This window comes from Eleutherodactylus coqui, chromosome 10 (genome assembly GCF_035609145.1).
Source record: "Eleutherodactylus coqui strain aEleCoq1 chromosome 10, aEleCoq1.hap1, whole genome shotgun sequence".
NCBI lineage: Eukaryota > Metazoa > Chordata > Amphibia > Anura > Eleutherodactylidae > Eleutherodactylus > Eleutherodactylus coqui.
This window is the reverse complement of record NC_089846.1, coordinates 103,481,444-103,509,373: the sequence shown is the minus strand read 5'-3', so window position 1 is coordinate 103,509,373 and position 27,930 is coordinate 103,481,444. Positions and strand designations below refer to the sequence as shown.

The 27,930-nt window shown below is 46.3% G+C and overlaps 1 protein-coding gene across 1 annotated transcript; it reads left to right on the top strand.

Moving 5' to 3' along the window:
- The first annotated feature begins 358 nt into the window (after positions 1 to 358).
- Positions 359 to 26,123, top strand: LOC136580806 (ankyrin repeat and SOCS box protein 12-like). The gene is made up of 4 exons (XM_066581663.1): positions 359 to 1,172; positions 4,812 to 5,002; positions 18,799 to 18,872; positions 25,791 to 26,123. Exons 1-3 carry the CDS (start codon positions 944 to 946, stop codon positions 18,856 to 18,858), a joined length of 480 nt encoding a protein of 159 aa, XP_066437760.1. The 5' UTR covers positions 359 to 943; the 3' UTR covers positions 18,859 to 18,872; positions 25,791 to 26,123.
- Positions 26,124 to 27,930: the final 1,807 nt, after the last annotated feature.

Here is a 27,930-nt window from a genome sequence, read left to right as displayed (position 1 = left end):
TTCGACTCGAGTAACGAGCACTCGAGCATTTTGGTGCTCGCTCATCTCTAATAATGGTGTATGAAATTAGCAGAACTGATGTATGTGATAAATATAATATGACCTTGTAAGATAACAATGAAGTGTTTTATTGAATGAGATGTAGGATGGCTGCAGTTCCCTTCACATGACTTTACCTCCTTAGCACGTCTGACCTACCAAGACCAAAAAGAAATATTCCAGATATTTTATGAATTTCATTACAAACAAGCGTCATCTACATAAACAGCAGCTGCGCTCTCGCTTCTGCCCAACCCATTGCCTCCTGTCTATCACGTGGCTGTGATGTCATCCAAGGTCCCTTCAGCATGAAGAATCAGTCGGCGCAGGATCAACCTTCGGGAAATGACTCGGCGGATTGCTGGGAAGAGACTGTATTAACCTGTTCAGACTCTGAAATGAAGGAGACTTTGCTTTCATCTGAGGAGCGCAGAGATATGTAACCCGTTACTTTGTATTGTACATATACGGTCACGGACATTCTGCCTCGATACAAAGTGTCATCATGGCAGGCTTTCTTAGCCCTATAAAGGAGTTAACGCTGCATCGTAAAGCCTGCACAGCTATACGGGCTTATAGGGTAGAAGAACTAAGTGCGTTACTGTCCAAGAATGAAGCCAAGAAACTTATCCGGAAAACCAGTGGGAACGTGCTAAGGCGTTGTCTTCAAGTTGCTATGGATAACAAATATATTGGATGTATTGAAGAATTGTTAAAAGCTGGAGCCAACCCAAGGATTTTGCTTGATAGGTACCGTGTGATAGACATAATTTATGATCGAGGGAATGCCAGACTCCTCCAGCTGCTGTTGCAGTATGGAGCAAACGCAGATTCTTAGGACGGTCTGAAATCATCTAAACCCTTGTACATTGCAGCAAACCATGGAGATTTTGAATTCTTTAGAATGTTACTTCTTTATGGGGCTGACCCTGATTATAAGTGTTTCCACTATGATTTAGTAGCCGGTACTCCAGATGATACATCAGTACTAGGGATATGTCTTGAAAAGAACTATGAAGCCCCATTTGTGGAACTTCTCATCCAGTTTGGTGCTAATATGTATTTACCTAATATACAGAAAGATCTTCTCGAAGTTGATAATGATGCCACAAGACTTCTGGACAGAGAAAAGGGTAATGGCATCTGTTTCTTCTCAATAGAGGATATTGTAGAGGAAATCTGAGATAGACCGTTGCCAGAGTTGTCTGACTGCTTATTCCTCTCTCTTCACTGAGAAGACAGGCACACTTGGTCCCTTAATGGCACTATATAGCTAACAGCAATCTACCAGGTTGATAAATGCACAATGAGTTCAGTGACTGCAGTCAAATATGATTCTATAAGCTTCAGGTAATAGATAATGCCGGGGCATTCTTTAATATACTATGGAGAGCTGCCCAAATTGCTCTTCTGTGTGGGGTCTGGAGTTCTTGCCCTGACAACTGCTTTGGTTATTTTTAATCCACAAGAAGACTAAATAACACAAATGGGTAAGAATTTTGTCATGGGGAGAGAGTTCACATCTATTTACAACCTGGGCATCTTCTGTATATAACTATACATGTGCAGCTGGTATAAGTTATACATCTTTAGAAATAAAGGTGAAAGCCCTCTCTGACTGACTGATAGACTGACTTAGCACTAATTATCTAACTTCCCAATGTCGTACAAACATAAAATTTGAAAGGAGCATTCTTTGGCTCGTAAATAGGAAAAGTAAATGGCTCACAACTATATTATTCGATGCTAAGTGCAAAACTATTTGCACCCCTATGTAATGTACCCAATCTAATTCTCTAACTTCCTGGTGTCCTACAGACATGAAATTTGGCACAAGCATTCTTTAGGTCTTAGATAGGAAAAGTAAACAGGTCACATCTCGAAAATGCAATGCTACTTGCAAAAGTATTGGCACCCCTATAAAATGTACCTAATCTAATTCTAAACTTCCCAGTGTCATACAAGCGTGAAATTAGGCACAAGCATCCTTTACATCCTAAATAGGAAAAATAAGAGTGACAGCTCAAAAATTCAATGGTAATAGCAAAAGTATTGGAACCCCTATGTAATGTACCTAATTTAATCCCTTAATGACGCGGCCCTTTTTCTTTTTCCATTTTTGTTTTTTCCTCCCCCCTTTCAAAAAATTGTAACTCCTTTATTTATCGATCAACGTCGCTGTATGAGGGCTTGTTTTTTGCGGGATGAGTTGTATTTTTCAATGGTTCTATTTAAAGTACCATATAATGTACTGAAAAACTTTTAAAAAATTCTTAGTGGAGTAAAATAAATAAAAAAACACATTTTGCCATCTTTTAGTGCATCTTGTTTCTAGGGCGCACAAACAGCAAAAAAAAACAACATGATAACTTTATTCTATGGGTCGGTACGATTACTACGATACCAAACATGTATAGTTTTGTTTTTACTATACTCCTCTTTTTTTTTCAAAGACATTTAATTTTTTTCAATTATTTTCTGCCGTCATTTTGTGCGCACAATAACTTTTTTATTTTTCCGTCTACATAGTTTAGCAAGGGCTCATTTTTTGCGGGATGTTCTGTAGTTTCTGATAGTTCTGAATGTGGAGTACATATGACTTTTTGATCACTTTTTATTGCGTTTTTTCTGGGAGACAGAGTAACTAAAAAAGTGTATTTCTGGCGTTCTTTATTTTTTTTTTTCGGACGTTGTTCACCTTGCGGGAAAAATAATGTGCTGCTTTGATAGTTTGGACTTTTACGGACGCGGTGATACAAAATACATATTTTTAATTTATGATTTAGATTTTTTAATAATAGATATGGCAAAAGGGGGGTGATTTAAACTTTTGCAACTTTTTTTTTTTTCAATTTAAAAAAACTTTATTGATTTTTTTTTTACATTACTTTGATCACTCCTGCAGTATGACGTAATGCTATAGCATTATTATTACTTCATACTGCTTTTTGACAGGCAGTCTATCGAGCCACCCCACGGGGATGGCTTGATAGGCAGCCTGTTAAGGCAGCCCTGGGGCCTTTCATTAGGCCCCCGGCTGCCACGACACCTGCATGGCTTCCCTGATCTCACCGCGGGGGGGGGGGGGGGGGGGGCTGTGCAGGATTTAAATGCCGCTGTCAATTGACAGCGGCATTTAAATGCTTAATAGCCGCAATCGGCCGCTCGCGGCTATTGCCCGCAGGTGTCAGCTGTTATAAACAGCTGACGCCCACACTGAATGAAGAGAGGTTGCTACGCAGCCTCTCTTCATACATACCCCGACACACCATGACGTACCAGTACATCATTGGTGGTGACGGGGTTAATTCTCTAACTTCTCGTGTCGTACAAGCATGAACTTTGGCACGAACATTCTTTATGTCCTAAATAGGAAAAGTAAAGGGGTCACAACTTGATCATTTAATGCTAAGTGCAAAAGTATTGGCACTCCTATGTAATGTAACTTCCCGGTGTTGTATAAGCTTGAAATTAGCACAAGCATTCTTTACATCCTAAATAGGTAAAGTTAAAGAGGCACAACTCAATTATTCAGTGCTAAGTGCAAACGTATTGGCACCCCTGTGTAATGTATCTAATCTAAGTCTCTAACTTCTCTATGCCATACAAACATGAAATTTGGCACGAGCATTCTTCAGGTCCTAAATTGGAAAAGTAAAGGGGTCACAGCTTGAAAATTCAATGCTAATTGCAAAAGAGAGTGCACTTCCATGTAATGTAACTTCCCGGTGTTGTACAAGTGTGAAATTTGGCACAAGCATTCTTTAGGTCCTAAATAGGAAAAGTAAGGTCCTAAATAGATAAAGTAAAGGGGTCACAACTCGATTATTCAATGCTAAATGCAAAAGTAAGTGCACCCCTGTATGATTTAACTTTGCAGTGTCGTACAAGCGTGAAATTTGGCGCGGGCCTTCTTTAGGTCATAATAGTGGACACTGGGGGGGGGGACTGGCATATTCTGCAGAGGGACATCAGTACATGCAGACTGAGAAGAATCTAATGCTCCCTTTCTGTGTATACATACTTTATTCCTCTGTTCTTCTAAGGTAACCTTTACTTCATAAAATTTTCCATGTGCACACTACGTAAACACCTGTATCAAATTAATTGGGGCAAAGCCGGATATATCAGCTAGTCCTGTATATAGTGATATGGAGCATGATGGTATAAGCTGGTTATTTACTGTATATGACTGAATACTTTACACACAATTCAAAAATGCATCAGAAACCTGCATGCGGTTTTAAAAAGTCAAATGTGTTGTTTAAATCCACATGCAGTTTCTAATAGTGTATGCAGTGTATTAAAGGCACATGGGGTTTTTGAATCCGATATGCAGTTTTTGGATGTGTTTTTTAACTGTGATTTGAAAATGCAACAAAAATTATGAATGCAGTCTAAGGGACTGCAAACTGATTTTCAAGTAGTCCAGGAAATGCGTCGTGTTTGGAAAGCCAATGCCAAGGGGTTAGATCATGTAGGTAAATTTGTTTTGCAGCTGCATGCATCACAATTTAGATCTGGGTACAAGTAGGGGTACAGGTGTGTGTGTAAGGCAGAGGGGGGTGGGGGAAGTTGGCTGGTGAGCTGAGCTCTTGCACCAGGGCCCCAGAGTCTTTAGCTTACGCCCCTGCTGTAATTAACTTACTTTGAGCACATCTTTCCTTCTTTGGACTAATTCTAATATACTTTCTTCCTGTATAGATCGCTGTACTGTACAGTAGTGTCAGACTACATTCTCATCCTGTACTCTGGTCTTATCTTCTGTACAGCTCATCCGAGATCCCTGAAGTCTCAGTGTCGTATTGCTATAAGAAGATGGCTAAAACAAGTGGGGAAGCTTCGTCTCATCCATCAGCTGGAAATCCCTAATGAGCTGATGGAATACTTACAGTACCACAATGAGTTTGATGACATAAAGAAGCTGCCAAGATATTATGATCTACCTTGTATAGATACCAAGGTAAAGCATTAATTGTAGGCAATTTAGTCACTGGATATTCCTAGAGGTTCTCTCAGTTACCGCTGGATCGAGGGGGTTTTACCAGCAAATACATTTATGCCGTATGTTCAGGATTAGGCAGCCCTCTCCAGTTTTATCTCTGTCTGAATATGGAGGCTGTCTGACCCCGCAGAATGGGTTTCAGGGGGCTCTGTACTCTCATGAGGTGAGGGTCCCATAAGTGGAAATCCCACCTATCCGACGTTTATGGCACATCTTTGGTGTCTTTTGATACAGTTGTATAGTGTATGCTTTGATATATTCACTAATGATCCCTGCACATTTAATAACAGTAAGGCTAAATTCACACAGGCGTATATTGGCTGTGTTTTCACAGCCTGGCTGATATATGTCACCCATCTGAGGCATTGGCTTCCATTGCCTCAGTTCAGATTGCCATTTTGCTGGTGCATAAAAACAGCCAACATAGCGCATAGTTCTGGACCTATCTTTCCTGGCGGGAATACACCGGTCCAATAGACTCCTGTGGGAGCCTATGGGAGCTGCCTGGAAAAAGGGAGGTGAGAGGGAGTTTAGCAGTGGCTCTGTTAAACTCCCTCCTCCTCTTTGCCCCTTGCCAGCTGTGGGCAAAGGGAGGGGTGGGACGGGGCAGGTGAGTAGTACCCTGCCCCCTCCCATTGCTGGCAGGTGGCAAAGGGCAGAGATGGGGCATCTCCCGCCCAGTCCCACCCCCACCATTGCTAGGAGTGAGTAAGGGGCGTAGAAAGCGAGGGAGTTTAGCAGAGCTAAACTCTCTCCCTCTGCCTGACAGCATTCCGGGTGCAGCGTATACACGTCACCCCTGCGCCGTGTGATATAACACACAAATCACAGCATCACCACGCAATTGATAGTGCACTTCTATATGAGTACTCGCCTTGCAAGCCCCAATCCGGACCCGGACACCAGGGATCCACTTATCCAAGGCAAAGTCATCCACAGGGAGAGGCAGCAAGTAAATGGGATCCTTCATCCACAAAGCACGAGAAAGTTGGGTTAAAATAACCTCCCCAATTTTATTAAATAAAAAACTGGCATCTTTTAACAGCGACGTTTCGGCCAAGGTCAGTATGTCAAGCTATTACACCAGGAGCTGAACATACATATATATATACTCAAAAATTAAAAACAACAGCACTCACCTGTGTCTATCCAGAGGTACCTTCAGCCATGCTTCCCGCCTGTAACATCAGCGTCCTACCCGATATACCGCGCATGTCCACAAAGCAAAATGCCCACACAGTAACTGTGGGCAAACCATCTCCAAGCTGTACTGCGCATGCGCAGCTATCTCGTGGCCAATCAGAGAGAGGCACGGATCGGCGTCATCTTGCGCGTCATGGGTGTGCGTCCGGCATCATCATGCGTGCCAAAGACGTGTAACCCAGTCATATAGCGCGTCCAGATTCCGCCCCCAGCGTCTAGCGCTACCTAGCAACCAGAACGGGCTGCATATAATACTATGATGAGATATGGGCATACCTTATTATAGTGAAACCGCACAGAAAGCATTGCTGTGCATATATCCAGACCCACATTGCTGTGTATATTCGTCCCACAATGAATGGGCAACACAGCATAATAAAGTTTGTCCATAATCCATGGTGGAGATGGTGCCTGATAAAACCATTATTAACCGGATTGCATCACCAGTCCCACCCGAAACATAATAAAGGAGAACACCCCCAAAGAAAACAATAATCAAATATACCAAATCAAATAAACTTTATTTAAACCAAAAATAAATGTAAACACATAAAAAAAGAGACATGCCAAAAACGCAAAAAAACGAATAGTCTCCGGACCATGGCTAAGTGTACCTCCAAACGACACATGGAAAGAAACAAAAACACAATCAATGTAAAAATATATATAACAAGACATAAATCATGACAAGGAAATGGGAAAAGCAACAATAAACTGTATGTACTACCCGCAGAAAACCAATTATACAAAAGGCAGCGCATTATACTCTATATTGAGGCCATTGGGTTAAAGCGTATTTAACTCGAACATCCACCTCAACTCCAGCCATCTAAGCCGTTCCTCTCTATCGCCACCCCTGTTGTTTCGTGGTAAATGGTCGATGATGCGATATCTCAACTGACTGATTGAATGGTTAGTGTCGCAGAAGTGTTTAGCTACAGGAGCATCCAATTTGCGTGTTCTAATCGTGCTCTTGTGTTTGCTGATTCTATCCTTAACGAATTAATGGTCTCACCAACATATAAATACCCACAGGGGAACGTAATTAGATACACGACAAATGATAGAAGACAGGTATAGTGATGTCTGATGTAATAACGTTTACCTGTATATGGATGTGCAAAAAAGGAGCCCTTCTGCAGGTTGTTGCAGCTCGCACATGGGAGGCACGGGAAATTACCAGCCTTACCCTCTATCTTGGCCTTACCGGAGGAGTTAATATTCGAATGAACCAATTTATCTCTAAAATTCAAACCCCTTCTATAGGCCATAAGGGGGGGGGGGGGGGGAATCAAATTCTGCTACTCCAGGGTGACAACATTTCAGTAGTGGCCAGTGCTTTCGAATAATATGTGCAATTTTACCGCTGGCAGGATAATACGTACTCACAAATGGGAGCCTACATGCTTGATCAGTATTGGTACTCCTCTCGAACAGAGAGGCACGATCTTTCTGTTTTGCTTTGACACTCAAATCTGTGACCAGATCCTCTGGATAGCCTCTAGCTCTAAACTTACAACACATTTGTGTTAAACGCTCATCCAGGTACCTGTCATCCACAATACGACGAATCCTCAGGACTTGACTCCAGGGGAGTGATCTGAGCATTCCTGAGGGATGAAAACTGTCAAATCGTTACAACGTATTGCGATCCGTAGACTTGATAAAAAGATCAGTGCAGAGTTCCTCCCCTTGTTTTAGAACTAGCACATCCAAAAATTGAAGTTGGTGAATAGAGGACGTAAGGGTAAATTTCAACAATGGGTGAATACCATTCAACTCAACCTGAAAGGTTTTTAGCTCACGCTCTGTGCCCGTCCAAATAAAGAAAATGTCGTCTATATACCTCCACCAGACCTAGACAAAGGTCCAGGCCGGGGAGGTATAAATAGACGACTTTTCCACATCCGCCATATACAAGTTCGCATATGTGGGGGCCACATGGGACCCCATGGCGGTACCCCTCTTTTGACGATAATATTTGTTATCAAAGATGAAATAGTTTTTTGATAAAACATCATCCAACAGCGTTATAATGAAGTTAATACAATCAGTGGGCATATCAGAGCTCAATAGCTTCTTCATGACCGCCTCTAAACCAAGTTGTTGCTCAATGTTTGTGTAAAGAGACACCACGTTGAAGGACCCAAGAATGGAGGATGGGGCCACCTTCAACTTCTTAATCTTCATCAGAAAATCAGAGGTGTCTCTTAAATAAGATCTCGAATTAACCACAAAATCCCTAAGGACAACATCCAAGAAACGTGAGGGGTTACTAAATAGTGACCCCCTTCCCGAAACTATTGGTCGTCCAGGAGGATCGACCAAGCTCTTATGGACCTTAGGAAGAGAATAAAGGACCGGAGTGATTGTAAACCTAATCGCCAAAAAATCATACCGTCCCTTATCAATGGTATCATTCAGTTGAGCATCATCAAGGAGGAGCAACAGATCCCTACGATACGTATCTGTTGGATCCCGTGGAAGTAACTCATATGTATCTGAATCCGAGAGCTGTCTCTCCAGCTCAGCCACATATTTGATCGTATCCTGCACAACCACCGCTCCCCCTTTATCCGCCGGTCTTACAGTTATAGAGGTGTCGGTACTGAGCAACTTCAATGTCTTACGCTCCTGTTTACTCAGATTGTATCTCTGAACTCTGTATCTCTCAGAATTTCTTAGCCTCTCAATATCTTGTCATATCATGTTTTCAAAAACATCAATCGAGTGATCAACCACTGGAGGGACAAACGTGCTCTTGTTGCGCAGTCCAACTCCCCTCGAGGTAAAACCCTCACGGGGCTTGGACTGCGCAACCTGACCACCTGTGGGGGAACTATCAGAAAAATAGGCCTTAAGACGAACATTGCGAAATACTTTTCTACCGGGGCGGAGCCTGCCGCGGAACAAGATGGCCGCTTAAGCCCGGAGCTCCCTCTGAACGGCGCCCACGGAGGTCCCGCTACGCTGACCGCAGCCTTCAAAATGAAGAAAGCTTCAAGGGAAAAGGTTGGAGAACTCCCCTGCACTCCCAAACCGGCTAAAAGTCAAGCGGGTATGCAGCGCTACCTAAAGGAGCGCAGCTCCCGCTCCCCGCACCCCCCTTCCAAAATGGCGCCGGCGCACGAGGCCGGCGCTTTACACAGTAAAGCTGGGGAGGGAGAGTCCTCTTCAGACGAGGAGGACTCTGGAGGAGTCTCTAGAGGATTTATGAGAGAACTTATAAGTAATGCACTGTCCCCCATCATCGCCAATCTTACTGAGATAAAGGAGGACATTAAACAGCTGGGGCGCAGGGTTGAGGACCTGGAGGCTACCTCAGCCGCTGTTTCCTCTCATGCCATAGCAATTGAAAAAATTTTAAAGGACCAGCACGAAAATCTTAACCGAGCCCTTATTCTTCAAGAGGATCTTGAAAACCGCAGCAGGAGGAATAACTTAAGGCTTAAAGGTATTCCAGAATCCTGGGCAGCGGAGTCCCTCCATAAGGTAACCATGGAGATTTTTCAGCAGCTGGTGGGTGCAGAGAGGGCTTCCTCGATAGTCATAGAGCGTATCCATAGAGCTCTTAGACCCCCTCCTGGACCTGCTGAACCCCCTCGGGACATTATCTGTAGGCTGTTATCCTTTCAGGACACTGCTATCATCCTAAAAACAGCAAGACCCCGCAAAGAAATTAAATATGAGGATGCTCTGATCCAGATCTTTCAGGACCTTTCCCCTGCTACCCTGGCGAAGCGTCGTTTACTTCGCCCTCTGCTGGAGGCGCTTAGAGAAAGGGAAATTCGCTACACCTGGCTATTCCCCTTCGGAATCAGCATATCCTACAAGAGCCGAAGGATGATTGTCCGCTCTCCAGCAGATCTTCACGCCTGCTGGGAACACCTGGGGATGGATCCCATTGAACTGCCCTGTTGGATGCCATTTCCGGAGTTTCCTAAACTCCCCAAGCTAACACCACCCGAGCCGTGGCAACTAGCCAGCAACCCCAAATCCCCAAAACCCAAAAAGAAAAAAGCAAGAGAGCTAGTGGACAACTTTAACACTTGACGGGCCCTCCGGACGTTGTTTGTGGTTCATATTTTGCCTGCCGGCGAGTCTCCAGGGAGCCCTTCGCCGAAGTTCGGAAGGACATTTCTTAAGGTTATCTTTTTCCTATACTGTCAAATGTTCATTCTTTACCTTTTTTGAACTTTTTGCTTTTTATTGAGATCCCTACTGCCTCCTACAGTCGTGGACGTGGAGATATTCGGGATGGCGATATGATCTCTGGGGTGGTTTTAATTTGTCTATGTGAAGTAATCCTCGTGCTATATAGAATATCTGTTAAAACCCTATCTTTTCATAGGCTGTGGTCGATGTAATTTGTATGCATTCATATCTGTTTCAGTGACCCGGGGGCGCCTGGATGAGCAGGCTGAATCCTGTTGTCTGCCCCTCACAACTGGAGGAGTAGACAACTCGCCCCCCCCCCCTTCTTGTCCTGGGCCCGGCGGGCTCCTTGGAGTGTGCCGGCCTCGGGGGCACGAAGGTTGTATTCGCAACACATCTATAGTGTGTTCTTTGTCTTAACTGTCTGTCTTGCACTCATACGTGCAGTTTATTGTTCATCTTTTTGCTTACCCTTCTTATTCTTACCCTACCACTTTATCCTTAACCCCTCTACCCCGCCTCCCCCTCCCCTTGGGGCCCTCTTAGTCCCGGCTGACCCTTGTGTCCTTGAGCAGCGGAGCAAAGTTTATCACGTGTGACTAACGATTTTCTCTTCCATTCTATTCGCCCGCTATTGTATAGAGAGAGAGACCAGTATAAAATTACCTCTGCGACAACATGGATGAGCAGATTCGAGTCACTACGCTGAATGTAAACGGTCTGAACTCCCCAGTCAAGAGGCATCATATCGCATTACTGCTTAAAAGGTATGGCTCAAAAATTGTTTTTCTACAGGAGACCCACTACAGGGGAGATCGGTGTCTGTCCCTACCGGGAAAGCAGTTCCCTCTCGCATTTCATAACACACACCCCTCGTCGGCCGCAAAGGGAGTTTCTGTCCTTTTACATAAATCCCTTACCTTTTCCTGTGAGGGACAGTACTCAGACGAGGAGGGCAGGGCCCTATTTGTTAAGGGGGTTCTTAACGATAACAAAATTACTCTGGCAAACTTGTATGCTCCTAATACCAACCAAATACCCTGGCTGGTCAAACAGATAGAAGCATTAAAACTAGAGATGAGCGAACGCGTTCGTCCGAGCTTGATATTCGTGCGAATATTAGGGTGTTCGGGATGTTCGTTATTCGTAACGAACACCATGCGGTGTTCTGGTTAATTTAACTTTCTTCCCTGAGACGTTAGCGCTTTTTTTTGGCCAATATAAAGACAGGGAAGGCATTACAACTTCCCCCTGCAACGTTTAAGCCCTATACCACCCCCCTGCTGTGAGTGGCTGGGGAGATAAGGTGTCCGCCTGATATAAAAGTCTGCCCCTCCCGCGGTTCGCTATGGATGCATTCTATATGCGCTCAATGGGGCCAGCGGCAGCAGCGCTGACCCCATTGAGAACATATAGAAGACAAATCCTTCTTCTCTGGCACAGCTGTAACAGCTGTAGCAGAGAAGAACGATGTTTGCCCATTGAATTCAATGGAGCGGCAATACAGCATGTTCCACTGAATGCAATGGGCTGCCGGCGATCGCAGGATGAATGGTCGGAAAGGGGTTAAATATATAACCCCTTTCCTGCAATTCATCCAGAAATGTGTTACACTAAAAATATATACCGGCGTATAAGGCGACGGGGCGTATAAGACGACCCCCCAACTGTCACCTTATACGCCGGTAATACAGTGGAGCAAAGAATAAAAAGCATTACTTACGTTTTTAGATGATCTGCGGCGCTCCTGCAGGCTGTCACTCCCTCCTAATCCACGGCAAAGTATTCCTTTCTCCACGAAAGGCTTTAAATCCCTGCCTCCAGAAGCACACGTGCCTTCAGCCAATCACAGCCAATGACAATGATGTCATTGAATGGCTGTGATTGGCTGTGTTTCTGGAGGCGGGGATTTCAAGGCTTGAAATCCCCGCCTCCAGAAACACAGCCAATCACAGCCATTCAATGACATCATTGTCATTGGCTGTGATTGGCTGAAGGCACGTGTCTTTCTGGAGGCAGGGATTTCAAGCCCTGCCTCCAGAAAGCAATACTCTGCCGTGGATTAGGAGGGAGTGACAGCCTGCAGGAGCGCCGCAGATCATCTAAAAACGTAAGTAATGCTTTTTATTCTTTGCTCCACTGTATTACCGGCGTATAAGGTGACAGTTGGGGGGTCGTCTTATACGCCCCGTCGCCTTATACGCCGGTATATATTTTTAGTGTAACACATTTCTGGATGAATTGCAGGAAAGGGGTTATATATTTAACCCCTTTCCGACCATTCATCCTGCGATTGCGGGCAGCCCATTGCATTCAGTGGAACCTGCTGTATTGCCGCTCCATTGAATTCAATGGGCAAACATCGTTCTTCTCTGCTACAGCTGTTACAGCTGTGGCAGAGGAGAACGATCTTTATGCTGACAGTGGGGGGGGGGGGGCACTCTTGCCGCTATTGTGGCTTAATAGTGGGACCTGTGAACTTGAGATGCAGCCCACCATGTAGCCCCTCGCCTGCCCTATCCGTCACTGTGTCATTCCCATCACTTTCCTGAATTGCCCAGATTTTCACACATGAAAACCTTAGCGAGCATCGGCGAAATACAAAAATGTTCTGGTCGCCCATTGACTTCAATGGGGTTCGTTGTTCGAAACGAACCCTCGAGCATCACGGAAAGTTCGTTCCGAATAACGAACACCCGAACATTTTGGTGTTCGCTCATCTCTAATTAAAACATTTTGCCACTGGCCAGATAATATTAGGGGGCGATTTGAACCTCACTATCTGCCCACTCCTAGACTCCTCTGTAGGAAAATCTCAAATATCCCAAAGAAAACTTAAAAATCTTATACGGGTACTATCAGAAACCAATGTTGTAGACAGCTGGAGATGTTTAAATACAAACTCCAGAGATTATACATTTTTTTCGCGGGTCCACTCCTCTTTCCAGCGCCTTGATTATATCTTCGTATCCCCCTCCCTGTTGCAGTACGTGTCCAAAGCGTCTATTGACCCTATTGCAATCACTGATCACGCCCCAGTCCACTTAGATCTCCGTCTTCCTAGCCCGTCCCCTAGGGAATGGCGTTGGAGACTCAATCCCTCTTTGTTGGACCCTGAGGAGGAGAAACTAAAACTGAAGAAGGCGATAGAGGAATATTTCCAGTTAAACAAATCCGAAGAGGTCTCGATCCCTACAACCTGGGAGGCCCATAAGGCCTTCGTCAGAGGCCTCCTGATTGCAGCAGGCTCCAGAGCCAAAAAAAAACAACAAAAAGAAATAGACAACAAACTCCGCCAAATTGCTAAGCTAGAGCGGGCATCGAAGCAGTCGATGTGCGAGGCCTCGCTAGAGGAATTAGCCTCTCTCAGGAGGGAACTCAAACTCCTACTTGAGAATAAATATAACAAAAAACACCTGTACTTAAAACACATCACCTACGCCCAAGGAAATAGAGGGAGCAAATACATGTCCGCCCTTATAAAGAAAGCCAGGACTAGAAATCATATACAGTCGATTAAAACCCCGAAAGGTCAAAAAGTCTCTACCACACAGGAGATTACCACCGAATTCCTAAGCTTTTACTCCTCTCTCTACAATCTTAGGGACCCCCTAACTCCAGAAGCCTCTACTAATATGAAAGAACAGATAAATCACTTTCTTAACGACTTAAACTTGCCAAAACTCAGCCGGGAAGACACTGATAATTTTCTAGAAACTATTACTGATCAGGAAATAGAAGAACTCATAGACTCTTCCCCTCCCGGGAAGAGTCCCGGCCCAGATGGTCTCCCCCTGATTTATTATAAAACTTTCAAAGATACCCTAATCCCTCAATTAACAGAACTCTTTAACGCTTTGCTGCAGGGAGTTCCCCTCCCAAGGCAGGCACAAGAGGCGCACATCACTCTGGTCCGAAAGGAGAATAAAGACCCTGAATCTTGCGGTAGCTACCGCCCAATCTCCTTGATAAGCTTCGACATGAAGCTCTGGGCTAAAATTCTCACGAAACGTTTAGAAATCCATATAACAAAACTGATCAACTTCGAACAATCGGGGTTTGTCAGGGGGAGAGAAGGTAGAGACGGTTGTCTTAGGTTGCTACACGCAACAAGATACGTTCAGACGCATAATATCCCACTTGCTCTTGTGAGCACTGACGCGGAAAAAGCGTTTGACCGCATCAACTGGGTCTATATGGAACAGGTTCTTCTGCACTTCAATATCCCAAACAAATTCGTCAAGGCGATCTTCTCCTTATACGCAACGCCCCATGCGAGACTGAAAATTAATAACTCCCTCTCCCCACCGTTTAATATAAACAACGGTACTAGACAGGGCTGCCCCCTCTCCCCCTCCCTTTTTATCCTCGCCCTGGAGCCATTTCTTCAAAAGGTGAGACTCGACCCTCTGATACAGGGCCTCAGGGTGGGAAGAGAGACCCTCTCGATTTCAGCGTATGCTGACGATATAACATTTCTCATTACAAATCCGGAGGGAGGTCTCCCCCATCTTGTCTCCCTGTTGGAAGAGTTCGGAACTCTCTCAAACTTTAAAACTAACCTATCTAAATCAATAGCCCTAAATATCTCCATACCATCCAACAGATTTCAAAAAATTAAAAACAGCTCCCCTTTCACCTGGTCGGACACGGCTATTGATTTCCTAGGCGTCAAAATTACTAAAAAAGTCGAGGATTTATATGCTATTAATTTCCTTCCCCTACTAGCGAAAGTTAAAAAACTATTACGATCCTATGACCTACCTTTTATTTCCTGGTTGGGAAGGAAGAATGTGCTAAAATCTTATATCATTCCTATCATATTATACAAAATCAGGCTCCTCCCAGTCTTTATACCTCTCAACTTTTTCAAGAGTTTACGCACAATCTTCCTCAGATACCTTTGGATGGGAAGGAGGCCGAGATTAGCCCATTGTTTACTAGTCAGGAGGCGCTCGGAGGGAGGAGTGGACCTGCCATGCCCCAAAGAATTCTATAGAGCCGCACAACTGAATCACTGGATGGAACTGACACATCCCATTAAGGACCCGCTTTTACAGATTCTAGCTAAAGGAGCCCACGGCCCACACCTCATCAAGGAACTTTGGTTCCCAGAGGTGAGATATAACAAGAAACAGAGTTCTAACCCGCTGACGAGGGGCGCTTTGGAGACTTGGAGGGCTATCGGGCCGACCCTGGCCCCGAACCCCTCCCCTATAACTCCCCTCTCCTCATTACATAAGCTCATGGATCTCAAGTTAGATCCTTGTACTGCCAGAGTGTGGCAGACATTAGCTAACAATAAATTGCAAGATGTTTTCGACATCTCACATAAATACCCTCTCACCTCGCTGGAAGACCTACTTCCTGATCATACCTCCACTTTTCTTATCTCGGCTCATCTGCTTAAAGTCCTCAACACCTTTCTTAAAACTTACAAACTGGAAAGACCACTGACTCCATTTGAGACAGCAATATTGGGGGGTAACCCCCTTGCTAGAAAAGTGTCTTATATTCGTCGGCACTTCATCTCCCCACCAGCGGATACGCGCCCTGCCTTCCTGGTCTCATGGGAGAGAGAGCTCCGCGTCTCTCTGTCTCCAAGTGAGACCAAACTTATCCTGAAAACCGCCTTCGGACTCTCCCCTTGTGTCACCTCGCAGGAGACTCATTACAAGCTTCTAGCGAGGTGGTACAGGACTCCCCAGTGGCTTTTTGACCACAAATTAATAGAACAGGGTGTGTGTTGGAGATGCGAGGGGGCAACTGGCTCCTTTTTACATATCTGGTGGGAATGTCCGGTCCTAGCGATATTCTGGGAAAAAGTGGGGGAGGTGCTGAGGAAGATCTCCCCAGAATTGATCCTCTCCCCTGAGTTGGTCCTCCTGTGGAAACCGTCCGGGACATTCCACCCATTGCGGAACAAACTGGTTGCCCTAATAATAGATGCAGCAAAAGCCCTCATTCCACTAAGGTGGAAGCAGAAGGAGCCTCCGACAGTCACCCAGTGGAAGGACAGAGTGGATACTCTAGCAAACTTTGAGGAGCTCTCTGCTTGGTCTAAGGGAACCCACGATAAATATGTTGAATTGTGGGCTCCGTGGCGAGCGGTTATCTTGTAGGCTTAACTACCAGTTGGATAGTCATAATCATAACCATGAAAGCCTCAGATGTACTAGCTGGGCGAGACTCCTACGTAGTGGAATCAGATGGTAGGGATGGACTCGGACGACGGGCATTAGTTTCCCTGTTGCTAGACATTATTTGAGGATGGCCGGGACTTCCGCCCCACCTTCCTTCCCTTCCTCCCTATACCCCCCCCCCCTTCCCTCTTTTCCCTCTTTCTTCCCTTCTTAGTCTGCTTTCTTTTTCATGTTTCTTCTCGTATTGTCTTTATTATTTTGTCCGTTACCCGTTCTTCTTTTAGGTTATATTTGCATATGTACACGGTCTGTCCTATCGTTCGCCTGTGGGGACCCGGATGGACTCGCACTGATTCATCTACCCTGTTTCGTATTTTTTGAAGTTGGTGGGGCACTTCCCCCCTTCCCCTCCGGGCCAAAGCTAAGCTGAACGCTTCTAGACACAATTGATATTCAGACCTGTACATATTTGGTATATGATATGTTGATGCTGTTTGTATTGTTAACTCTTTAAAAAATGGAAATAAAATTTGATTTAAAAAAAAAAAAAAAAAAAAAAGAAATACTTTTCTACAGTCCAAATCAACACGAAACCAATCCATGGAGGGAACCAAACAGTACGAGAGTCCCTTAGACAGTACCTCAATCTCGTGTGTCAATAACTCCTTGGAGGAGATATTAATTACTGATAAGTCATCCTCCCTCTCCCTCGGGACACTGATCTTCCTTTCTTCTTGCTCCGGTTATGCCTGAGGCCTCCCCGCCTCCTCTGGTATCTTTGGGTAGTGACTAGGGATGAGTGAGCATACTCAGAAAAGCACTACTCGCTCGAGTAATGTGCTTTATCCGAGTATCGCAGTGCTCGTCCCTGAAGATTCGGGTGCCGCTGCGGCTGACAGGTGAGTCGCAGCGGGGAGCAGGGGAGAGCGGGCGGGAGAGAGGGAGAGAAAGATCTTCCCTCCGTTCCTCCCCGCTCTCCCCTGCAGCTCCCCGCTCCGTGCCGGCACCCGAATCTTCAGGGACGAGCACTGCGATACTCGGATAAAGCACATTACTCAAGCAATTAGTGCTTTTCCGAGTATGCTCGCTCATCCCTAGTAGTGACACAATCCTCCCTGTCACTGGAGGACAAAAGCCTAAAAAAGAGGAGTTATTACGACGTACATCAGAGGCCAATGAGGCACCTGAATCATCTGCTGAATCAGATGTAGCCGATGTCCATGTATTTCTGCCTCTGTACGTTTCCCGTCTCCTTCTGCACCGTCTGAACAGATGCATAAACGGGAGATGCACCTATTACTCGGTCACGGCTACCTCTCGTTCACGTGATTTTCGGCCGCGCTCTGTGGCACAGCCAGCCAAAAATCATCGCACCTGTGTGAATGAAGCCTAAGGCATACAATGTTACGGCTGTATAGTTCTATACATTTGCCATTGATTCCCATTGAAAAAAACATAGAACACATTTTTTTTCGTATACTCTTATACTCCATAGCATAGATTTTAAATACAGTTTAGAGAAAGCGACACCGAAGAATACCAGCCAAATGTACACTAAAAGTCACTCTTATGACATGTGTTTGGCTATGGATAGCTACTAGGTATGTTAGATATTTATACCAGAATGTCTGCATGCATGATGCAAACATGGTGTAAATCTAGTCTGAGATACAATAAGAGATTATCATTAACATAAGATGTCATGTTTCTTCTCACTTCACATCTTTGTCTGTCAATATATCTAGTAGTACTACCCCATTTCCCCCAAAATAAGACAGGATCTTATATTAATTTTTGCTCCAAAATATTTCTTTTTTACATGTATAGCTACCTGGACACTATTTAAAAATCATGCTAGGGTTTTCTTTTTTGGGGCAGGCCTTATTTTCAGGGAAACGGGGTAGTTGTACCATTTCCCTCTTACGGGTCAATGCAGAGGGACGGATTGGATCCCGCTGCGAGAATTCTCGCAGAGAGATTCTCCCTGTGCCCCTGCACTGACGGGCAGCTCACCTCCTCCTGGCATCTTGTCTCTGCTCTGCTATGTGTCAGAGCATCACCAGTGACATTTCTGTGCGGGCCTCCGCGGTTTGTTTACCGTACGAGTTATTACGCGATCAAACAGCGGCTGCCTGCATAGGATTGCGTGCACACATGCAATTCTATGGAAGCGTGCATGGGAGAAAATTCCGCCCATCTGCATTCACCCTACCAGCTGGTATCAACTTAATAAATGTCTGCTTTGTTCCTTAGATTTGTTTACTAGGAGAACGTTGGAGAACCCTACTACAAAGAGCAGCTGAGTGGACCTAGAGTGACTGCTCATGGTAAGAGGAAGATGATGATGATGACAAGCCAAAGAATCCCTAACTTACTGTGCACATCCTATAATACTGCCTTTACCTTCTTATCTAATCCTGCATTTATTGTGGACTGATGACAATAAGATCACACAAAGCTACAATGCTTGTCAGCAATCACCACCTAAATAAAGGCGCGCACCAAGACTCCTAGCTAGGGAACATGAACAAGTGTATTATTTAGAGTCGTTGACAGCCTAGACATGTTGCAAGGTTTGTTAATAGAGATGAGCGAGCACCAAAATGCTCGGGTGCTCGTTACTCGGGACGAAATTATCGCGATGCTCGAGGGTTCGTTTCGAGTAATGAATCCCATTGAAGTCAATGGGCGACTCAAGCATTTTTGTATATCGCCGATGCTCGCTAAGGTTTCCATTTGTGAAAATCTGGGCAATTCAAGAAAGTGATGGGAATGACACAGCAACGGATAGGGCAGGCGAGGGGCTACATGTTGGGCTGCAGCTCAAGTTCCCAGGTCCCACTATTAAGCCACAATAGCGGCAAGAGTGACCCCCCCTCCCAACAACTTTTACTTCTGAAAAGCCCTCATTAGCAATGCATACCTTAGCTAAGCACCACACTACCTCCAACAAAGCACAATCACTGCCTGCATGACACTCCGCTGCCACTTCTCCTGAGTTACATGCTGCCCAACCCCCCCCCCCTTCCCGCACGACCCAGTGTCCACAGCGCACACCAAATTGTCCCTGCGCAGCCTTCAGCTGCCCTCATGCCACACCACACTCATGTCTATTTATAAGTGCGTCTGCCATGAGGAGGAACTGCAGGCACACACTGAAGAGGGTTGGCACGGCTAGGCAACGACCCTCTTTAAAAGGGGCAGGGTGATAGCCCACAATGCTGTACAGAAGCCATGAGAAATATAATCCTGTGCCACCGCCATCAGGAGCTGCACACGTGGGCATAGCAATGGGGAAGCTATGTGCCACACACTATTCATTCTGTCAAGGTGTCTGCATGCCCTAGTCAGACCGCGGTTTTTTATAAATAGTCACAGGTAGGTACAACTCCGCAATGGGAATTCCGTTTGCACCCACAGCATGGGTGGCTCCCTGGAACCCACCGGCTGTACATAAATGTATCCCATTGCAGTGCCCTGGACAGCAGAGCTAACGTCAGATTAAATGCAGGTGGGCTTCGGCCCACACTGCATACCCCAACCTGACCGGGCTTTTTAATTCATAGACACAGGCAGGTACAACTCCCTATTGTGAAGTCCCTGTGGACCGACAGCATGGGTGGGTGCCAGGAAGCCACCGGCGGCACATAAATATATCCCATAGCATTGCCCATCACAGCTAAGGTAATGTCATGTTTAATGCAGGTGGGCATCGGCCCACACTGCATGCCCCAGTCAAACTGGGATTCTTTAGAAGTGGACACATGTAGTTACAACTCCGTGTGGACCGACAGCATGGGTGGCTCCCTGGAACCCACCGGCGGTACATAAATATATCCCATTGCAGTGCCCATCACAGCTGAGGTAATGTCAGCTGTAATGCAGGTGGGCTAAAAATTAATTTGATTACACTGTAGGCGAGGGCCCAAAAAAATTGGTGTACCAACAGTACTAATGTACCTCAGAAAAATTGCCCATGCCCAACCAAGAGGGCAGGTGAAACCCATTAATCGCTTTGGTTAATGTGGCTTAATTGGTAACTAGGCCTGGAGGCAGCCCAGTTAAAATAAAAATTGGTTCAGGTGCAAGTTTCAACGCTTTAATGAGCATTGAAACGTATAAAAATTGTTTAGAAAAATTATATGACTGAGCCTTGTGGGCCTAAGAAGAATTGCCCGTTCGGCGTGATTACGTGAGGTTTCAGGAGGAGGAGCAGGAGGAGGAGGAATATTATACACAGATTGATAAAGCAAAAATGTCCCCGTTTTTGATGGTGATAGAGAACGATGCTTCCATCCGCGGGTGCAGCCTACGTATTGCTTAGGTATCGCTGCTGTCCACTGGTGAAGAAGAGAAGTCTGGGGAAATCCAGGCTTTGTTCATCTTGATGAGTGTAAGCCTGTCGGCACTGTCGGTTGACAGGCGGGTACGCTTATCCGTGATGATTCCCCCAGCCGCACTAAACACCCTCTCTGACAAGACGCTAGCCGCAGGACAAGCAAGCACCTCCAGGGCATACATCGCGAGTTCAGGCCACGTGTCCAGCTTCGACACCCAGTAGTTATAGGGGGCAGAGGTGTCACCGAGGACGGTCGTGCGATCGGCTACGTACTCCCTCACCATCCTTTTACAGTGCTCCCGCCAACTCAGCCTTGACTGGGGAGCGGTGACACAGTCTTGACTGGGGAGCCATAAAGCTGGCAAAGGCCTTGGAGAATGTTCCCCTGCCTGCGCTGTACATGCTGCCTGATCTCTGTGCCTCCCCTGCTACCTGGCCCTCGGAACTGCGCCTTCTGCCACTAGCGCTGTCGGATGGGAATTTTACCATCAGTTTGTCCGCCAGGGTCCTGTGGTATAGCATCACTCTCGAACCCCTTTCCTCTTCGGGTATGAGAGTGGAAAGGTTCTCCTTATACCGTGGGTCGAGCAGTGTGTACACCCAGTAATCTGTAGTGGCCAGAATGCGTGTAAGGCGAGGGTCACGAGAAAGGCATCCTAACATGAAGTCAGCCATGTGTGCCAGGGTACCTGTACGCAACACATGGCTGTCCTCACTAGGAAGATCACTTTCAGGATTCTCCTCCTCCTCCGGCCATACACGCTGAAAGGATGACAGGCAAGCAGCATGGGTACCCTCAGCAGTGGGCCAAGCTGTCTCTTCCCCCTCCTCCTCATGCTCCTCCCCCTCCTCCTCAACGTGCTGAGATATAGACATGAGGGTGCTCTGACTATCCAGCGACATACTGTCTTCCCCCGCCTCAGTTTCCGAGTGCAAAGCGTCTGCCTTTATGCTTTGCAGGGAACTTCTCAAGAGACATAGCAGAGGAATGGTGACGCTAATGATTGCAGCATCCCCGCTCACCATCTGGGTAGACTCCTCAAAGTTTCCAAGGACCTGGCAGATGGCTGCCAACCAGGCCCACTCTTCTGAAAAGAATTGAGGAGGCTGACTCTCACTACGCCGCCCATGTTGGAGTTGGTATTCCACTATAGCTCTACGCTGCTCATAGAGTCTGGCCAACATGTGGAGCGTAGAGTTCCACCGTGTGGGCATGTCGCACAGCAGTCAGTGCACTGGCAGATTAAACCGATGTTGCAGGGTCTGCAGGGTAGCAGCGTCCGTCTTGGAGTTGCAGAAATGTGCGCTGACCCGGCGCACCTTTCCGAGCAGGTCTGACAAGTGTGGGTAGCTTTTCAGAAAGCGCTGAACCACCAAATTAAAGACATGGGCCAGGCATGGCACGTGCGTGAGGCTGCCGAGCTGCAGAGCCGCCACCAGGTTACGGCCGTTGTCACACACGACCATGCCCGATTGGAGGCTCAGCGGCGCAAGTCTGCGGTCGGTCTGCTCTGTCAGACCCTGCAGCAGTTCGTGGGCCGTGTGCCTCTTCTCTCCTAAGCTGAGTAGTTTCAGCACGGCCTGCTGACGCTTGCCCACTGCTGTGCTGCCACGCCGCGCGACAGCGACTGCTGGCGACGTGCTGCTGCTGCTGACACATCTTGATTGCGAGACAGAGGTTGCGTTGGAGGAGGAGGAGGGTGGTTTAGTGGAGGAAGCATACACCGCCGCAGATACCAGCACCAAGCTGGGGCCTGCAATTCTGGGGGTGGGTAGGACGTGAGTGGTCCCAGGCTCTGACTCGGTCCCAGCCTCCACTAAATTCACCCAATGTGCCGTCAGGGAGATATAGTGGCCCTGCCTGCCTGTGCTTGTCCATGTGTCCGTTGTTAAGTGGACCTTGGCAGTAACCGCGTTGGTGAGGGCGCGTACAATGTTGCGGGAGACGTGGTCGTGCAGGGCTGGGACGGCACATCGGGAAAAGTAGTGGCGACTGGGAACCGAGTAGCGCGGGGCCGCCGCCGCCATCATGCTTTTGAAAGCCTCCGTTTCCACAAGCCAATACGGCAGCATCTCCAGACTGATCAATTTGGCAATGTGCACGTTTAACGCTTGAGCGTGCGGGTGCGTGGCGGCATACTTGCGCTTGCACTCAAACAGTGGCGCTAGCGACGTCTGGACGCTGCGCTGAGAGACATTGCTGGATGGGGCCGAGGACAGCGGAGGTGAGGGTGTGGGTGCAGGCCAGGAGACGGTAGTGTCTGTGTCCTCAGAGGGGGGTTGGATCTCAGTGGCAGGTTGGGGCACAGGGGGAGAGGCAGTGGTGCAAACCGGAGGCGGTGAATGGCCTTCGTCCCACCTTGTGGGGTGCTTGGCCATCATATGCCTGCGCATGCTGGTGGTGGTGGCTCCCCAGCTGATCTTGGCGCGACAAAGGTTGCACACCACTGTTCGTCGGTCGTCAGGCGTCTCTGTGAAAAACTGCCACACCGTAGAGCACCATGACCTCTGCAGGGTGGCATGGCACGAGGGGGCGCTTTGGGAAACAGTTGGAGGATTATTTGGTCTGGCCCTGCCTCTACCCCTGGCCACCGCACTGGCTCGGCCTGTGCCCACACCCTGACTTGGGCCTCCGCGTCCTCGCCCGCGTCCACGTCCTCTAGGCCTACCCCTACCCCTCAGCATGGTGTATTACCAGTAGTGCAGAAACAGAACGCTGTAATTAAATGTGCCACTTATTGGCCTGTGGTTGGAGGCTGACTTCGCTTACGGAACGCACAGCAGAGCCAGGAAATAATTTTGCGCAAGCCTGCTGTAACACTTAGCTGGCTGCGTATGAATTAGGACAACTACCCCCAGCACAGACCCAGAACACTGAGGACAGTCACAGGCAGTCCAAACAGATTTTTTTTCCCAAATGTTTTTGGAAAGGCCCACTGCCTATATACACTCTATATGTCTTCTCTCTCTGCGTCACCACTACTGGCCCTGGAGTATGTAAAATAACTGCAAACTGTTGCACTGTGGACTGGAATACAGCGGTGATGTAACAGCCAACACAGAGCCAGGAAATAATTTTGCACAAGCCTTCTGTAACACTTAGCTGGCTGCGTATGAATTAGGACAACTACCCCCAGCATAGACCCAGTACACTGAGGACAGTCACAGGCAGCCCAAATAGATTTTTTTCCCCAAATGTTTTTGGAAAGGCCCACTGCCTATACTCAATAAATATGTCTTCTGTCCCTGCCTCACCACTACTGGCCCTGGACTATGTATAATTACTGCAGGGCGCAATGCTCTGCACGGTTGATATACAAAAAAAAAAAAAGTGCAACACTGCAAAAAGCAGCCTCCACACTACTGCACACGGTTAGATGTGGCCCTAAGAAGGACCGTTGGGGTTCTTGAAGCTTAAAATAACTCCTAACACTCTCCCTATAGCAACTCCAGCAAGACAGCACTTTCCCTGAACTATGTCAGAATGCATCTGTGGCGAGCCGCGGGAGGGGCCAATTTATATACTCGGGTGACACCTGATCTCGCCAGCCACTCACTGCAGGGGGGTGGTATAGGGCTTGAACGTCGCAGGGGGAAGTTGTAATGCCTTCCCTGTCTTTCTATTGGCCAGAAAAGCGTGCTAACATCTCAGAGATAAAAGTGAAAGTAACTCGAACATCGCGTGGTGCTCGTCTCGAGTAATGAGCATCTCGAACACGCTAATACTCGAACGAGTATCAAGCTCGGACGAGTACGTTCGCTCATCTCTATTTGTTAACACTTTCATGGCATATTCACAGGACATGTCATGAAAGTCTGATGGCTACAAAGTTGCACAAACAGAGTTACTGAAACAGCTGATCTTTCTGTATTGCGCAGTTTGCATAACTCCTGTTGACTTCTATAGGAAACAGCATAGTGAAGCCTGCTTGGCTGTACTTCTAAGTCCTGACCACCTGGGACCTACATCTATCAGATTTGCATATAGCCACAGAATATGCAATGAAAGTCCCAGAAGGGAATACCCCTACAAAGGGTCAGACATTGAATAACAGGCAAAAAAATACTTCAAAGAGATGGCAGCAGCCAGACAGATTCCTTCCTGTTGAAAGGGAGTTAATTTTCATTTTTTTCCTATGGAGCATTGCCAATAAAACTGCACACACAACTGGGTCTACTTACTAAGAACCAGAACTCTTCCCCCTCCTCCCAAGTCCTTCCCACAGCTCGGAGACACTAATATCTCTAGGAACATTCTTGCCTGGTCATCAGGCCATCAGGTCCATAAAGCAAGTGACCTGGCCAGAATGGGGTATATGTCCTACAATAGAGAACTTGGAAAGCTAAAAATCAAAATTAATGTCTAGTAGTTAAACATATAGCAGATATTTGAGCTGGTTGGAGGAAGAGTACTGGAACATAAAGTTGACACATGGAGGTCAATTCTCATGTCCTATGGTGGTAGTGACTGACAGAGCTAGGTGACTATGGAAATTATGTTAGCAATGACAATCATAAGAAAACAAGAAAAACATGTATGTCTGTCTGAACTAGGCCCTGGACTGCTACGGTAACCCATCCGCACCTTGCCATTGCTTGTTAGGGGAACGACAATGGGGCAATCGAGAGCTCACTTGATTATGTCATGGATGTCACAGTTGTCAAAGCCACTGTATTTATGTTGAGAGTGAGTGTCAACTGGGTATGGAGTCGGTTTCACTGCCGAGTCTCCTCCATACTTACTGTATGGCCTATGTTACACATTTCTGTCATATGTAGCTAATGGAATGATGTCTATGTTTACCTTCACAAAGAGATTATTTTTATTGCCCCAATATATATAAAATGAAAAATGAAACAGCTTTGCAAAATGTATCACAAATTTCCTATTGTCTAACTTGAACAGCTCCAGTGCAGAACGGTGTGTCTCCATGGTAACAGACAACAAACCCTTTATTGTCTGATTCTGCCATCATACTCTCAGCAATCCGACCCTCTACATCCTTCTAACTGAATAAATGTATGACTAGCATAAAGTTGGGAAAAGATGGAAGGGAGTCTGAGTGCAGGAGGACTGGAGAACATACATCCTGGAAATATATACAATAAAGGAATTGGTTCCACCACATCAATAACCTCACAACAGGAATAATGGGGCTTTTCAATGATATTCACTGCTGTACATATATACACACGCAGAATATGTTACTCTCTCAATAAAGGTTGGAATCACTGGAAATTTCTGGTGTGTTGGTCGCTCTCTTGTGTGCAGTCATTCTTCTATCTAAAGCATTATTTTTTGCACGGTTAGAAATTAAATTAGGACATCTAAGGGTGCATTTACATGGGACAATCTGCTGGGCAACAGATACCTGACAGTTCATCTTCGTGAGAATTGTTTCTGATGTCGTATCTGCATCGCGACACGGGAAAAAATTGCGGCAGGTCCTATCTTTGGGCATTCCCACGGAATGCCTTGCCCATTGTTATCAATGGGTCTAGTAAAAACATTGCACAGTGTTGGAATCACTGGAAATTTTTGGTGTTTTGGTCGCTCTCTTGTGTGCAGTCATTCTTCTATCTAAAGCATTATTTTTTGCACGTTTAGAAATAAAATTAGGACATCTTAGGGCTCAGTCACACGGGCGTTTTAACATGCCAGACCCCTGTAACATTTCTGTAGCAAGAGTATAGGCGGACCCCGGTAACATTTCTGTAGCAAGAGTATAGGCGGACCCCGGTAACATTTTTGTAGCAAACGTATAGGCGAACTGCTCAAACCATTCAGTAGAAACTGCACAGGCGGAAGCCAGAAACACTTCTGTAGCAAAAGTATAGGCGGACCCCAGTAACATTTCTGTAGCAAAAGTATAGGCGGACCCCAGTAGCATTTCTGTAGCAAAAGTATAGGCAAACCCCTGTAACATTTCCGTAGCAAGAGTATCGGCGGACCCCTGTGACATTTCTGTAGCAAAAGTATAGGCGAACCCCTCAAACCCTCAGTAGAAACTGCATAGGTGGACCCCAGAAACATTTCTGTAGCAAGAGTATAGGCGGACCCCAGTAACATTTCTGTAGCAAAAGTATAGGCAGACCCCTGTAACATTTCTGTAGCAGGAGTATAGGTGGACCCCAGTAACATTTCTATAGCAAGAGTATAGGCGGACCCCAGTAAGATTTCTGTAGCAAAAGTATAGGGAGACCCCTGTAACATTTCTGTAGCAAAAGTATAGGCAGACCCCTGTAACATTTCTGTAGCAAAAGTATAGGGAGACCCCTGTAACATTTCTGTAGCAAAAGTATAGGCAGACCCCAGTAACATTTCTCTAGCAAAGTGTAGTCAGACCCCTGTAACATTTCTGTAGCAAGAGTATAGGCGGACCCCGGTAAGATTTCTTTAGCAAGATATAGGCGGACCCCAGTAAGATTTCTGTAGCAAAAGTATAGGGAGACCCCTGTAACATTTCTGTAGCAAAAGTATAGGCAGACCCCAGTAACATTTCTGTAGCAAAGTTATAGGCAGACCCCTGCAACATTTCTGTAGGAAGAGTATAGGCGGACCCCAGTAACATTTCTCTAGCAAGAGTATAGGTGGACCCCAGTAACATTTCTGTAGCAAAAGTATCGGCGGACCCCAGTAACATTTCTATAGCAAGAGTATAGGTGTACCCCAGTAACATTTCTGTAGCAAAAGTATAGGGAGACCCCAGTAACATTTCGTAGCAAACGTATAGGTAGACCCCAGTAACATTTCTGTAGCAAAGTCATAGGCAGACCCCTGTAACATTTCTGTAGCAAAGTTATAGGCGGACCCCAGTAACATTTCTATAGCAAGAGTATAGGCAGACCCCAGTAACATTTTTGTAGCAAGAGTATAGGCAGACCCCTGTAACATTTATGTAGCAGAAGTATAGGCAGACCCCTGTAACATTTCTTAATCAAGAGTGTAGGCGAACCCCTGAAACATTGGTTTACCAAGAGTATAGGCGAACACCTGAAAAAAATTGGTGTTCCAAGAGTACAAGTGCACCCCTGAAAAATTGCTC